This window comes from Primulina huaijiensis, chromosome 11, assembly GCF_012295235.1.
Source record: "Primulina huaijiensis isolate GDHJ02 chromosome 11, ASM1229523v2, whole genome shotgun sequence".
In the NCBI taxonomy this organism is placed as follows: Eukaryota; Viridiplantae; Streptophyta; class Magnoliopsida; order Lamiales; family Gesneriaceae; genus Primulina; species Primulina huaijiensis.
In genome coordinates this window covers 6,157,014-6,169,361 of record NC_133316.1, presented here as the reverse complement: position 1 = coordinate 6,169,361, position 12,348 = coordinate 6,157,014, and the positions used below count along the sequence as shown (strand labels likewise).

Genomic DNA, 12,348 nt, shown 5'->3' with positions numbered 1-12,348 from the left:
TGTTCTTCGGACTTATCTGGGAAAGGTTGTAAGGGGTGAGTATTTTAGGAATACTCAGTAAATGGGAGAAATATCGAACACCACATAAATTTTTTTTTCTTCATATTTTCGAAAATAACATATATTTACAGCATGCTTTTCATAATCGTAACATCGTATTCATATAATTGTAACACTGTAATTTTTCACCTTTCATGGTTTACTGACGTCAGTCCCTAAGTTTTAATCCTCTAAGGGGGCGAGGCCATAAAACAGTTCTATCCCACTGTTAAGGGCCATATGTTGGAATTCCACCCATTTTCAGGGAATCTTCACAGTGTCATCACAAAAACGTAACAAGATTTTTAAAAAACGTAGATGGTGTTCGACCGCATTTTTTCTTTAAAAAGAAAAATACATAACCCAAAAATTTAAAAATTTAAAATTTGCCCACTTACCTTGAATTCTTGAAAGAAAAACGTTAATAGCTAGGCTTGCTTGTACAGGAATTTTCGAAAATTCCTCTTCGGCGGCAGGACGACGGTAGCGCTTCGCCGTGCTCGAAAATCCTAAGGAGTCTAGGGCACAAATTTTCGAAATTTTGTGTGTGTTATGAGGTGTGATTTTCGAATACAGGGCCCTCCTATTTATAGGGGTTGGCTGCTATCGTGATCAAGAGTTATAGTTGCATTTGATCTCTGAATCAAATCTTAATCCAGAATCATGATATAATCGTGATATTGTTAGAAATCTTAAACCTTCCATCCCCTAATTTTCGAGTTTTGCATATATATACACTGATTGATTTCGAATTCTAGGGATTTTATTATCCTTTGTCTGATTTTTATCTCGGTATCTCCATATTAACTCAAATCTTAGACATTTATCTGCGGAATTTCAAATAATATACGCAATATTATTATTATTCACTCAATCTTGGTAAAATCTTACAAATCTCACATCCTAAAATGAGATAAATCTTGGTATCCAAGATATACTATCGTGATAAAACTTAAATGGTAAAGCTTAGAATTCTTGGATTTTACATCCCTCCCTCCTTATGGGAAGTTTCGTCCTCGAGACTTGGGTTGGCTTGGTCTATGAAGAGGTACGGGTATCGGTCCCTCATCCTTTCTTCTAACTCCCACGTGTCTTCTCTTTCAGTGTGGTTAGACCATTGCACCTTGACGTAAGGAATGATTCGTCGCCTTAGTGCTTGGTCTTTGGTGTCCACGATTCTGATGGGAACTTATTCGTACTTCAGCTCTTCCCCCAAGTTACTTTCGATCATGAGTGGTTCTACTTCCAACACGTGACTGGGATCTGAGATGTATTTCCGTAGTTGGGACACGTGGAAAACATTATGAATTCTAGACATATTTGGCGGCAGTGCCAGTCTGTATGCTAGCGTGCCCACTTTTTCCAAGATCTCAAAGGGTCCCACATAACGAGGGTTCAGCTTCCCAGCTTTACTGAATCGGACCACTCCTTTCATAGGCGAGACCTTTACGTAAGCCTTCTCGCCAATGTTGAATTCTACTGGCCTTCTTTTCAGGTCTGCCCAACTCTTTTGTCGATCTTGAGCTGCCTTGAGTTTATCTCGGACTACTGTAACCTTGTCTATTGTTATCTGTACGAGCTCGGGTCCTACTATTGCTTTTTCTCCCACTTCATCCCAATATAAGGGTGATCGGCATTTCCTCCCATACAGAGCTTCGTATGGAGCCATCCCAATACTGCTGTGATAGCTATTATTATAAGCAAACTCGATCAATGGTAGATGATTGTTCCAATTGCTTCTGAATTCTAGAGCGCAGGCTCGCAGCATATCTTGCAAGGTTTGAATTGTCCTCTCGGTTTGGCCATCGGTTTATGGATGATAGGCCGTACTAAGTGTCACTTTCGTTCCCATGGCTCCTTGGAAGCTCTTCCAAAATCGTGAGACGAATCTTGGGTCTCTGTCAGACAGGATGCTCACTGGTACTCCATGAAGTCATACAATATTATCCATATACAGTGTGGCTAACTTGTCCAAATTGTAGTTCATACGGACGGGTAGGAAGTGTGCGGATTTTGTAAGTCTATCTATGATTACCCATATTCCGTCATGCCCTTGCCTTGACTTTGGTAACCCTAAAACAAAGTCCATGGAGATATGTTCCCATTTCCATTCAGGTATTTCCAGGGGTTGCAATAATCCTCCAGGTCGTTGGTGCTCTGCTTTGACCTGTTGACACACTTGGCATTTAGCTACAAATTCTGCCACGTCTCTTTTCATTCCATTCCACCAAAAATTGCTCTTAAGATCTCTGTACATTTTTGTACTCCCTGGATGGACTGAAAATTTGGACTTGTGTGCTTCTGCCAGTATTTTTTGGCGAAGGTTATCGCTGTCTGGTACACACAGCCATCCTTTAATCCATAAGACTCCTTTGTCATCGATTTGTAGATCTTGCGACTTCTCACTTTCCACTTGTCCCTTAAGTTTCTTTAGCTCAGGGTCTCGGTCTTGGTTTAGCTTGACGGTCTCTTGCAGACATGGCCGAGCGGAGAGTGAAGCCAGAGTGGTCTTGTTTCCACTTTTCCGACTCAGAGCATCGGCCACTTTGTTCGCTTTACCTGGATGGTAACTTATAGTCAAGTCATAATCCTTCAGTAGTTCGATCCACCGTCTTTGCCTCATGTTAAGTTCCTTTTGGGTGAACAGGTATTTGAGGCTCTGGTGATCTGTGAAAATTTCGCACTTGGCGCCATAGAGATAGTGTCTCCAGATTTTTAAGGCAAAAACAACTGCTGCTAGCTCCAGATCATGCGTAGGGTAGTTTTGCTCGTGCTGTTTCAACTGCCTCGATGCGTAGGCGATCACTCTTCCCTCTTGCATGAGCACGCATCCCAGACCTTCCTTAGATGCGTCACTGTAGATGGTGAATTCTTTATCTTCCGTGGGTAAGATTAGTACTGGCGTGGATGCGAGCTTTTCTTTTAATGTCTGAAAACTTTTCTCGCAACCTTCGTCCCAGACGAACTTGGAATTCTTCTGAGTGTGTTTCGTCAGTGGTATCGCGATCGAAGAAAAACCTTCGACGAACTTCCTGTAATAACCTGCAAGTCCAAGAAAGCTCCTGATGTCTGTGGCGTTCTTAGGTTTTGGCCACTCTGTAATTGCCTCGACTTTCCTGGGATCCACTGATACTCCCGCTTCAGAGATTACGTGTCCTAAAAAGGATACACTCTTTAGCCAGAACTCACATTTTTTAAACTTATCATAGAGCTCCTTTTCTCTCAAAGTCTGAAGTTCAATGCACAGATGCTCTTCGTGATCTCGCTCGTTGGAAGAATAGACGAGGATGTCGTCAATAAATACCACTATGAACTGATCCAGGAATGGTTTGAAAACTCTGTTCATTAGGTCCATGAAGGCTGCAGGCGCGTAAGTCAGCCCGAAAGGCATCACTGTGAACTCATAATGTCCATATCTTGTCCGAAAAGCTGTTTTGGGGATATCTTCCGCCCTGACCTTCAGTTGGTGGTATCCCGTCCTCGGATCCAGTTTAGAAAAGACTGCGGCTCCTTTAAACTGATCAAATAGGTCGTCAATTCTCGAGAGGGGGTACTTGTTCTTGACCGTGATCTTGTTTAGTTCTCTATAGTCGATGCACAACCTCATACTCCCATCTTTCTTCTTTACAAAAAGTACTGGAGCTCCCCATGGGGACACACTGGGTCGGACTTGCTTTTTGTCCAGCAATTCTTGGAGTTGTTCCTTTAACTCCTTGATTTCAGCTGGCGTCATCCTGTAAGGTGCTTTAGAAATTGGAGCTGCACCAGGAACCAGATTAATTTCTAACTCAACTTCGCGGTCTGGGACTATCCCTGAGAGTTCTTCTGGAAAAACATCCGGGAACTCACACACTATTGGGATGTCTTCTATCTTTAGTTCGGCTTCTCCTTGCACTTCTCTAACCATTGCTAGGTAGATATCTTATCCGGATTTCATTGCCTTCCATGCTTGGGAAGCGGAAAGGAGTGATTTTCGTTCCTTGGATTTACCATGATACACGATCTCTTCCTGATTCGGGGTTCAGAGTTTAACTCTTTTCCCTTTACAGTCCACTATTGCATTGTTTTTTGCTAACCAATCCATTCCTAGAATGATGTCAAAGTCGGCCATGACTATTTGTATTAGGTCTGTGCTGAATTTCTAATTACCGATACTGATCATACAATCTCTGTGAATCTCGTGAGTTTTGATGGCCTTATTTGTAGGTGTGGCTATTCGAAAAGGTTCGGCTAATAATTCAGGCTTAAGTCCTAGTTTCTTAGCGAGTCTCTTAGATACAAATGAATGTGTGGCACCACAATCAAATAACGCATAAGCAGGCACTTTTTGAATAAGAATGGTACCTAACACGACTTCAGTGGCGTCGTCGGCCTCTTCTTGAGTCATAGCAAATACCCTAGCGTTAGGCTTGCTTTCCTTTGGCTTGTTGGGGTTAGTTCCTAAATTTGGCTCAGTTCCCTTATTGGGTCCGGCTGCTTGGTTGGCAGCAGTAGCACATTCAGCAATTCGGTGTCCCGCTTTCCCACATCTGAAGCATACACCACTGTTTCTTCGGCATTCTCCCAGGTGTCGTAGGTGGCAAGTTGGGCAAGGCTTAATATCCTGGTAGCTTGAGGTAGGCGAAGGTCCTTTTGATGGTCCACCGGACTGGTTAGGCTTCTTGAAAGTCTGATTACTGCGTGAGGACTGACTAGTCATGGGCCTTTTGTTCTTAAATTCCTTTTCCCTGCGTTGGATGTCAGTTTCGGCTCGGATAGCTGCACCCATTAGATCTGAAAAATTCGCGGGTTGGTAGACTGCTAGGGCTGATTGGATCCTGCAGTTCAACCCCTTTTTAAAACGGTGTAACTTCAAAACTTCGTCCGCCATGATTGCCAGAGCATAAGATCCAAGGGCATTAAACTGGGAGGTGTATTCCACAACTGACATGTCCGGAGTTTGAGTGAAGTTTTCAAACTCACTCAGTTTCTGCAGTCTGACCTCGGCTGGATAATACTGTTTTAGAAATGCTTCTCGAAATCGCTGCCAAGTCATTGGTCCTGTAGCTGTCATGGCTGGCGAGATTGCTTCCCACCATTTTCCTGCTTTATCTTCTAGGAACGGCACAGTCACGTCCACTCTCAGTGCTTCGGGAACTTCCAATAGTCGCACCTGCGTCTCTACACTTTTTAGCCAGCCCTGGCTAACTTCAGGGTCAGCAGCTCCACTGAAGGTTGGACATCTATTCTTGCGGAGTGATTCATAGCGGAACTTGATTCCGTTTGGTGGTGGAGGTGGTGGTGGCTGATTGACGTTCTGATTTCCCAACCCTTGCAGTGTTGTCGCTACAATGGTGGCTATGGCCATAAGATCAGCTTGGCTTAAGTTGACTGCAGGCGGGGGTCCATTCCCTTGGTCGTTCTCTTGTCTGACCTCACGGTCGGTGTTAGCATAACGCGGGTTGCGATTCTGTCTCGGGGGTCTGCCGGCCATTTCCTACAATCGCATCGCAAGTTCTAAGAATTTGTACGAGTAAAGTTCATACAATAGATTGTGCTGAAATAAATTGAAATCAATTAATCAAATAAAACAAATTTTTATTGATTTCTCAAAAGAACTCAAATGAACATGACCAATCTAAAAGAAATAAAAGTCATACTGAATGAAATAGCAACAATGGAAAAAATAATAATAAACTCCTAGGACAAAATCACTAAGACATCCTAGTCTAATCCTCTATCTCTCCATCCCCAATTGCTGCTATAGGCTCCTCAATCTCTATAGGCTCTTCCTCTTCCGGCTTCTCATCCGGCTCTCCTTCATGAAGTAGCTCTACCATATGAGTGAGCTGGGCATTCTCTGCATTAAGATGGGCCACTTGTGTCTTCCATCCTTGAACGTCTGCCTCTGCCTCGTCCAACATATCAATGGTAAGCTGGTGGCGCAGTTCGTAATCCCTCTTATTCTGCTTGATCTTGTTCTTCAGTACCTCACCCTGTTGAGCCAGATAATGGTTCACCTTTGAAATGCTGCTTATAACCTCACTTAAATTCTCCACTATTTTCTTGTTCCTGGCATTTTGCTGTTTTTCTTCTTCTAATTCCTTTCGGTATCGGTCGATGTCTTCATGCAGCTTTTTCTCTCGATACAAGCCGTGCTCTATGCCATCCCTCAAATCCATGTTATCTCCTCTTACCAACTCTACCTGGTAGATAGCGTTGTTAAGTTGGGTTCGTATTACCTCTTTCTCTGTGGCTAAGATCGCATTCTCCCGTCTTCTCTCACCTAGTCTGGCTCTAAGGCGCTTTATCAGGCGCGACTGATTATCAATGGCAAGCTGCTTCATGTGGATTGCAGCTTGGGCACGAGTGCGGAATTGGAGAGACATTTCCTGAAAAAAGAAAAAAATGCTCAAAATATCATAAATATGATAAAATATCAGGATAGAGTAAAGTACTGAAAATTAAAAGTTTTCGAAAATTCCCAAAATGGAAAGTTTTAAGATAGACATATGGATTCGAAGAGTATATCAAGAGGATTTCAGATCAGTTGACGGAACCGAACTCGGAGTTTCCTACGAAAAAATCGAAGGACGTATGCTGGCGGGTTGACTCGCTGACTCGGCCGGGTTGACTCGCCGGGTTGACTCGTCGGAGTATGGTCGGAGGAAAGGCGTATGACGGCGAAGGGGTAAGGGTCACGGAACCGGTGGTGGCACGGCCAGAATCGGTCAGGAAACTACCCAATTTGACCGGAAACTCGCTCAAACTCGGTTAACTCACTTGAAATTGGGCGTTTCCGATTAGCTCATCCGAACTCAAAATTGATGGTTGAGAAATGTTACCCATGGATAGTATATTGTTTTGGGTAAAAGTAATTGAAAATCGGAGTAGGATTGGTAGGGTAATTGGACGAAATAAAATTCGGAGTTAGGGTTTCGGATGCCCAATCCGTAGATCCAAAATTCCGGTGGCACCCGAACGCGAAACCTGAAATTGTTTGAGGGCTTTTGTTCATCTCGTCGAGGCGGTTCTGGAACTTGTCGCCGATCGAAGAAAGAGTACCGGAAGCGGCCGGAATCGGAGGAAACGCGGCGGCGCGCGTAAGCACTGTTCCGCCGGAAATTTCCCGAAAATTTTTTATTTTTTTTTGAAAATCGATTTTTTTTCCACTCGGATTATGAACCTGGCGGCTCTGATACCACTAAAATGTCACGCCCCGAAACTCGGGATTTGACACCGACGTTGTTTAACAAACACACAATTGAAACAACCAGCCTCGTAGCACAATATAAACCGAAAACCAGTTTATTATTCATAATTTCTCAAAAAAAAACAACGGTCTTTACAACTGAAATAAAATAAATTTGCGGAAAAGTCTAACATCAAATTTAAATTGCTAAAATTCAAAAAAATAATCCTGTCTACCAAATTGGAAAATAAACTAATCACCATCCCCAAAACTGTTCCGATTCTTCTTCTTCTACTTGTTCTTCGGACTTATCTGGGAAAGGTTGTAAGGGGTGAGTATTTTGGGAATACTCAATAAATGGGGGAAATATCGAACACCACATAAAATTTTTTTTCATATTTTCGAAAATAACATATATTTACAGCATGCTTTTCATAATCGTAACATCGTATTCATATAATTGTAACACTGCAATTTTTCACCTTTCATGGTTTACTGACGTCAGTCCCTAAGTTTTAATCCTCTAAGAGGACGAGGCCATAAAATAGTTCTATCCCACTGTTAAGGGCCATATGTTGGAATTCCACCCATTTTCAGGGAATTCTCACAGTGTCATCACAAAAACGTAACAAGATTTTTAAAAAACGTAGACGGTGTTCGACCGCATTTTTTCTTTAAAAAGAAAAACACATATCCCAAAAATTTAAAAATTTAAAATTTGCCCACTTACCTTGAATTCTTGAAAGAAAAACGTGAATAGCTAGGCTTGCTTGTACAGGAATTTTCGAAAATTCCTCTTCGGCGGCAAGACGGCGGTAGCGCTTCGCCGTGCTCGAAAATCCTAAGGAGTCTAGGGCACAAATTTTCAAAATTTTGTGTGTGTTATGAGGTGTGATTTTCGAATACAGGGCCCTCCTATTTGTAGGGTTGGCTGCTATCGTGATCAAGAGTTATTGTTGCATTTGAACTCTGAATCAAATCTTAATCCAGAATTATGATATAATCGTGATATTGTTCGAAATCTTAAACCTTCCATCCCCTAATTTTTTAGATTTGCATATAAATACACTGATTGATTTCGAATTCTAGGGATTTTATTATCCTTTGCCTGATTTTTATCCCGGTATCTCCATATTAACTCAAATCTTAGACATTTATCTGCGGAATTTCAAATAATATACGCGATATTATTATTATTCACTCAATCTTCGTAAAATCTTACAAATCTCACATCCTAAAATGAGATAAATCTTGGTATCCAAGATATACTATCGTGATAAAACTTAAATGGTAAAACTTAGAATTCTTGGATTTTACAATACTCATAGGTTTAGCTTCATCCATATAAATCTGCTATACGTACTCTTCTTGAGATAACTTCAAGATTCCATTCACCCGATCTCTAAAGTTCTTCATTCTAATGATTTGTTTTGCAGTACCCAAATCCTTCATAGAAAAATCTTTTATAACTCTTTCTTGAGTTTATCAATCTCCTCCCCAGACAAGATCCTGTTATCAACATATCATCTACATATAGTAGTAGAATGATATAAGAACCATCAAACTTCTTCACATAACAATAGTGATCAGCCTAACACCTCAAGAAACCATTATTGCTCATGAATATATCAAACTTCTTGTACCATTGTCTTGGAGCTTGTTTGAGACCGTACAAGCTCTTCTGAATTTTGCGCACCATTTTCTCTTTTCACCGTAATTCAAAGCCATGTGGTTGCTTCATACAAATTTCTTCACCTAAGTTACATGAAGAAACACTGTCTTTACATCTAACTGCTTCATATGTAAGTCTTCTTTTGCCACTAATCCGAGTACATTCCTTATAGATGTTAACTTTAACCACTTGAATGAAAATTTCAGTGTAATCAATGTCTTTCTTTTGTTGAAAACCTTTTACAAGTCTTGCTTTGAACCTTTTGCTATCATAATGTTCTTCTTTTAACCGGTACGCCCACTTGTTATGTAATGTTTTTTTGCCTTGCGGAAGTTTTGCCTACTCCCACGTCTGATTGGATGATAGTGAATCCATCTCATCTTCCATGGCTAACTCCCACTTGTTGAATCATCATTTTGCATTGCTTTTTCATAGGCCTCTGGTTCACCTTTATCTGTCAGCAAAATATAAAGAATTGCAGGGGAATATCTCTCAAATGGTCTAATTATTCTCAAAGATCTTCTGAGTTCAATCACCGGAGTTTGTGGGTTATCATCTTGTGCAGTTGCTTCTTCATCTTCTTGGTTACTACTTTTTGATTCATTCATAGGAATATCTGTCAGTGATACTTCATCAGTCTTCTTGACCTCAGAACATTCATCTCCAGCTCTAATGTTTGACTTGTCTTTGTACAATACTTGCTCATTGAAGATTACATCTTTGCTCCAAATGATCTTCCTATTTTGGTCATCCCAAAAACGATAACCAAACTCATTATCACCATAACCAATAAAGAAACACTTCTTTGATTTTGAATCAAGCTTTGTTCTGCTAGCAGAGTCAATATGAACGTAGGATAAACATCCAAACACTTTCAAGAAAGAAATTTTTACTTCTTTGCCGCTCCATACTTCTTCGGGTATTCTGTAGTCAAGCGGTACCGAAGGTCCTCTGTGGATAAGATATGCTGCAGTGTTAACGGCATCAGTCCATAATGATAATCCAGAATGCAGTATCATGCTCCTAGCACGTTTACTCAGGGTCATGTTCATCTTTTCATCTACACCATTCTGTTGAGGTGTACTAAGAATGGTTTTCTTCTTCTTGATCTCGTTCTGTGCACAATATTTTTTGAACTCTTCATCTTCATATTCACCACCATTATCAGATCGTAAGCACTTCACCTACAAGTTGGTCTCATTCTCAACTATGACTATCCAACTTTTCAAGGTCTCATAAATATCATATTTATTTTTTAGAAAATAAACCCAACCTTTCCGGCTCGAATCATCGATAAATGTGACATAGTATCTTGAGCTTCCAAGGGATGTCACAGGAGATGGTCTCCATACATCAGTAGGAACCAGATCCAATTTGCTGCTTTCGGTTCTCTACCGCCTTTTGAAAAACTCACATTTTTCTGCTTTCCAAATAACAGCTTTCATATAGCTTGTGTTCAACGGTCTTTAATTCTAGTAGCTTCCCGTTTGATACAAGCATCTTCATTTCGTTCTCACTCATATCCCCAAATCTACAATGCCATAGACTTGAATTAGTTCTAGCATCCACAGCTGCTAATGTATCTCTGCAACTGAAAGACTTATAAAGTTTTTGGAACATTTCATGTTCGCAATCTTGATTTTGAAGTTAACAAAACTTGTTATTTTGTTTCTAATGAATTTATCTAAATGCACAGAAGCTGAAACTAATCAGGATTTGAACTGATCAATTATCGAGCCAAAAATGAAGTTATCGAGACGCAAACTGAAAGCGTCAACTGATTGCCCAAACTGAACCAGTTCAACTGATTGTCCAGTTGATAGGTAGTTCAACTGAAGACCTTCAGAAGCCCGACCAGCTGATGAAGAGTTCAACTGATGAAGTGCCCAACAGACCAGTTCAACTGAATCAGTGAAATCAGTTCAGCTGACAAGACAACTAATTTCACCAAACCAGTTAAAAACTAGTTCAACTGGCCAGTTCAGAGCATCATTTAGGAGCCGATCAGTTTGCAGTACACGACAACCTTATCTAAGTAAAATCCAGCTGTGCACAAGGGTAGAAAATCAATTGTCTGATCAAAAGACAATAATGAATGTCGCAACGGAGCGTAAAGCCAAAACGTTTCAAAATGTTTGTCGGAAAGTACAGACTCAAATTTTAAGGAACAAATTCAAACTGCAACGAACATATTTGATGAGTCTTGGTGTACGGTCGCATTGACCTTATAAATACAACATCAAGGCCGTCAAGAAGAACGTGTGTAAAAAACAGAAGAGAGAAGAAGAAGGGCATGCATAATGCACATCAGCATACAAGAAGCAATCAGCCCAGATTTGAGAGAAGACTTCAAAGTGTTATCAGCTTAGATTAGAAGCACATTTCTCTCTGTGTGTGAGAACACCTTCGTGTTGTATTCAAATATTAGTTCTCACACATGCACACACAATCACTCATATACATACAGAGAATCGATCGTTTTGAATAGCTGAGTGAGTCTTGTACAAAGATATTAAACTTGTGTATGTAGACTTAGACATTAAACAAGTGTTGGCTGGAAGGTGTTGCCTTCAGTCTAGACTAGGAGTTCAGTTAGGCAGTAGGGTAAGTCCTAAGTTAAGTGGGTTTGTACAAGATGTATAAATCAAAGTCTTCTAGTGGAACCTACCCGATGTGGTAGAAGGGGTGACGTAGAAGCAGTTGAAGTCTCCGAACATCCATAAACATATCTTTCTAACTGTTTAACTATTGTTTTAAAATTGATTTGATCAGTTCAGCTAATTCATAATTGAACTGATAAAAACTTGAACTGATCCCCCTTATTTCAGTTATTCAGTTGACACAATCTAAAAGGCTTTAAACTGATTAGTTTTCTTAACGGAAGATTATTTCGAGTATTTTCCACTTGATTTAACACCAAACTCGATTTAATTCATCGGTGTTTACATTCTTAGAACATGAGCTATTGAAGCTCATTGAGAATATCGTGTTTGAAGTACCTTCGCAGGTGTTTGAACCGATCCATCAAAAGCATTCCAGTTTTCTTTTCTCGAGTAACAATCAGGGCTCGTTTCTTCACTTTCCAGGAACCATCACCAAAGGTCATATTATAGCCTTCGTTGATTTTCCAGACAGATCTATTTGTCATCATCATACAAACATCACCCGTACCAACTATTTCCAAAGATTTTTCATCGGCTAGGAAAACTTTTCCGTAATCGCCAGCTATGTTGCAATGCCCGAAAAAAAAATTTAAAAAAAATACTGTTCATCGGGTTACTATTCACGCACTGCGGTGCTAGAATAGTAGCGCCTAGGCGCTAGAGTTACGAAAATTTGGCGCTGCGGCGCTACAGACGCGAAAATTGACTATGTAAACTCATTTTCACCTTCTCCAATCATTTTTCTCCCCCTTCACGCAAACCCTCATCCATTTTCAAATTTCTTTCTAATTTTATGGGAGATA

The 12,348-nt window shown here is 40.6% G+C and overlaps 1 protein-coding gene across 1 annotated transcript; it reads right to left on the bottom strand.

Annotated features, from left to right (window-relative positions):
• Window positions 1-4,180: 4,180 nt before the first annotated feature.
• Window positions 4,181-5,512, bottom strand: LOC140988319 (uncharacterized). The gene has a single exon (XM_073457348.1). The coding sequence runs from the start codon at window positions 5,510-5,512 to the stop codon at window positions 4,181-4,183; it is 1,332 nt and encodes a 443-aa protein (XP_073313449.1).
• Window positions 5,513-12,348: the final 6,836 nt, after the last annotated feature.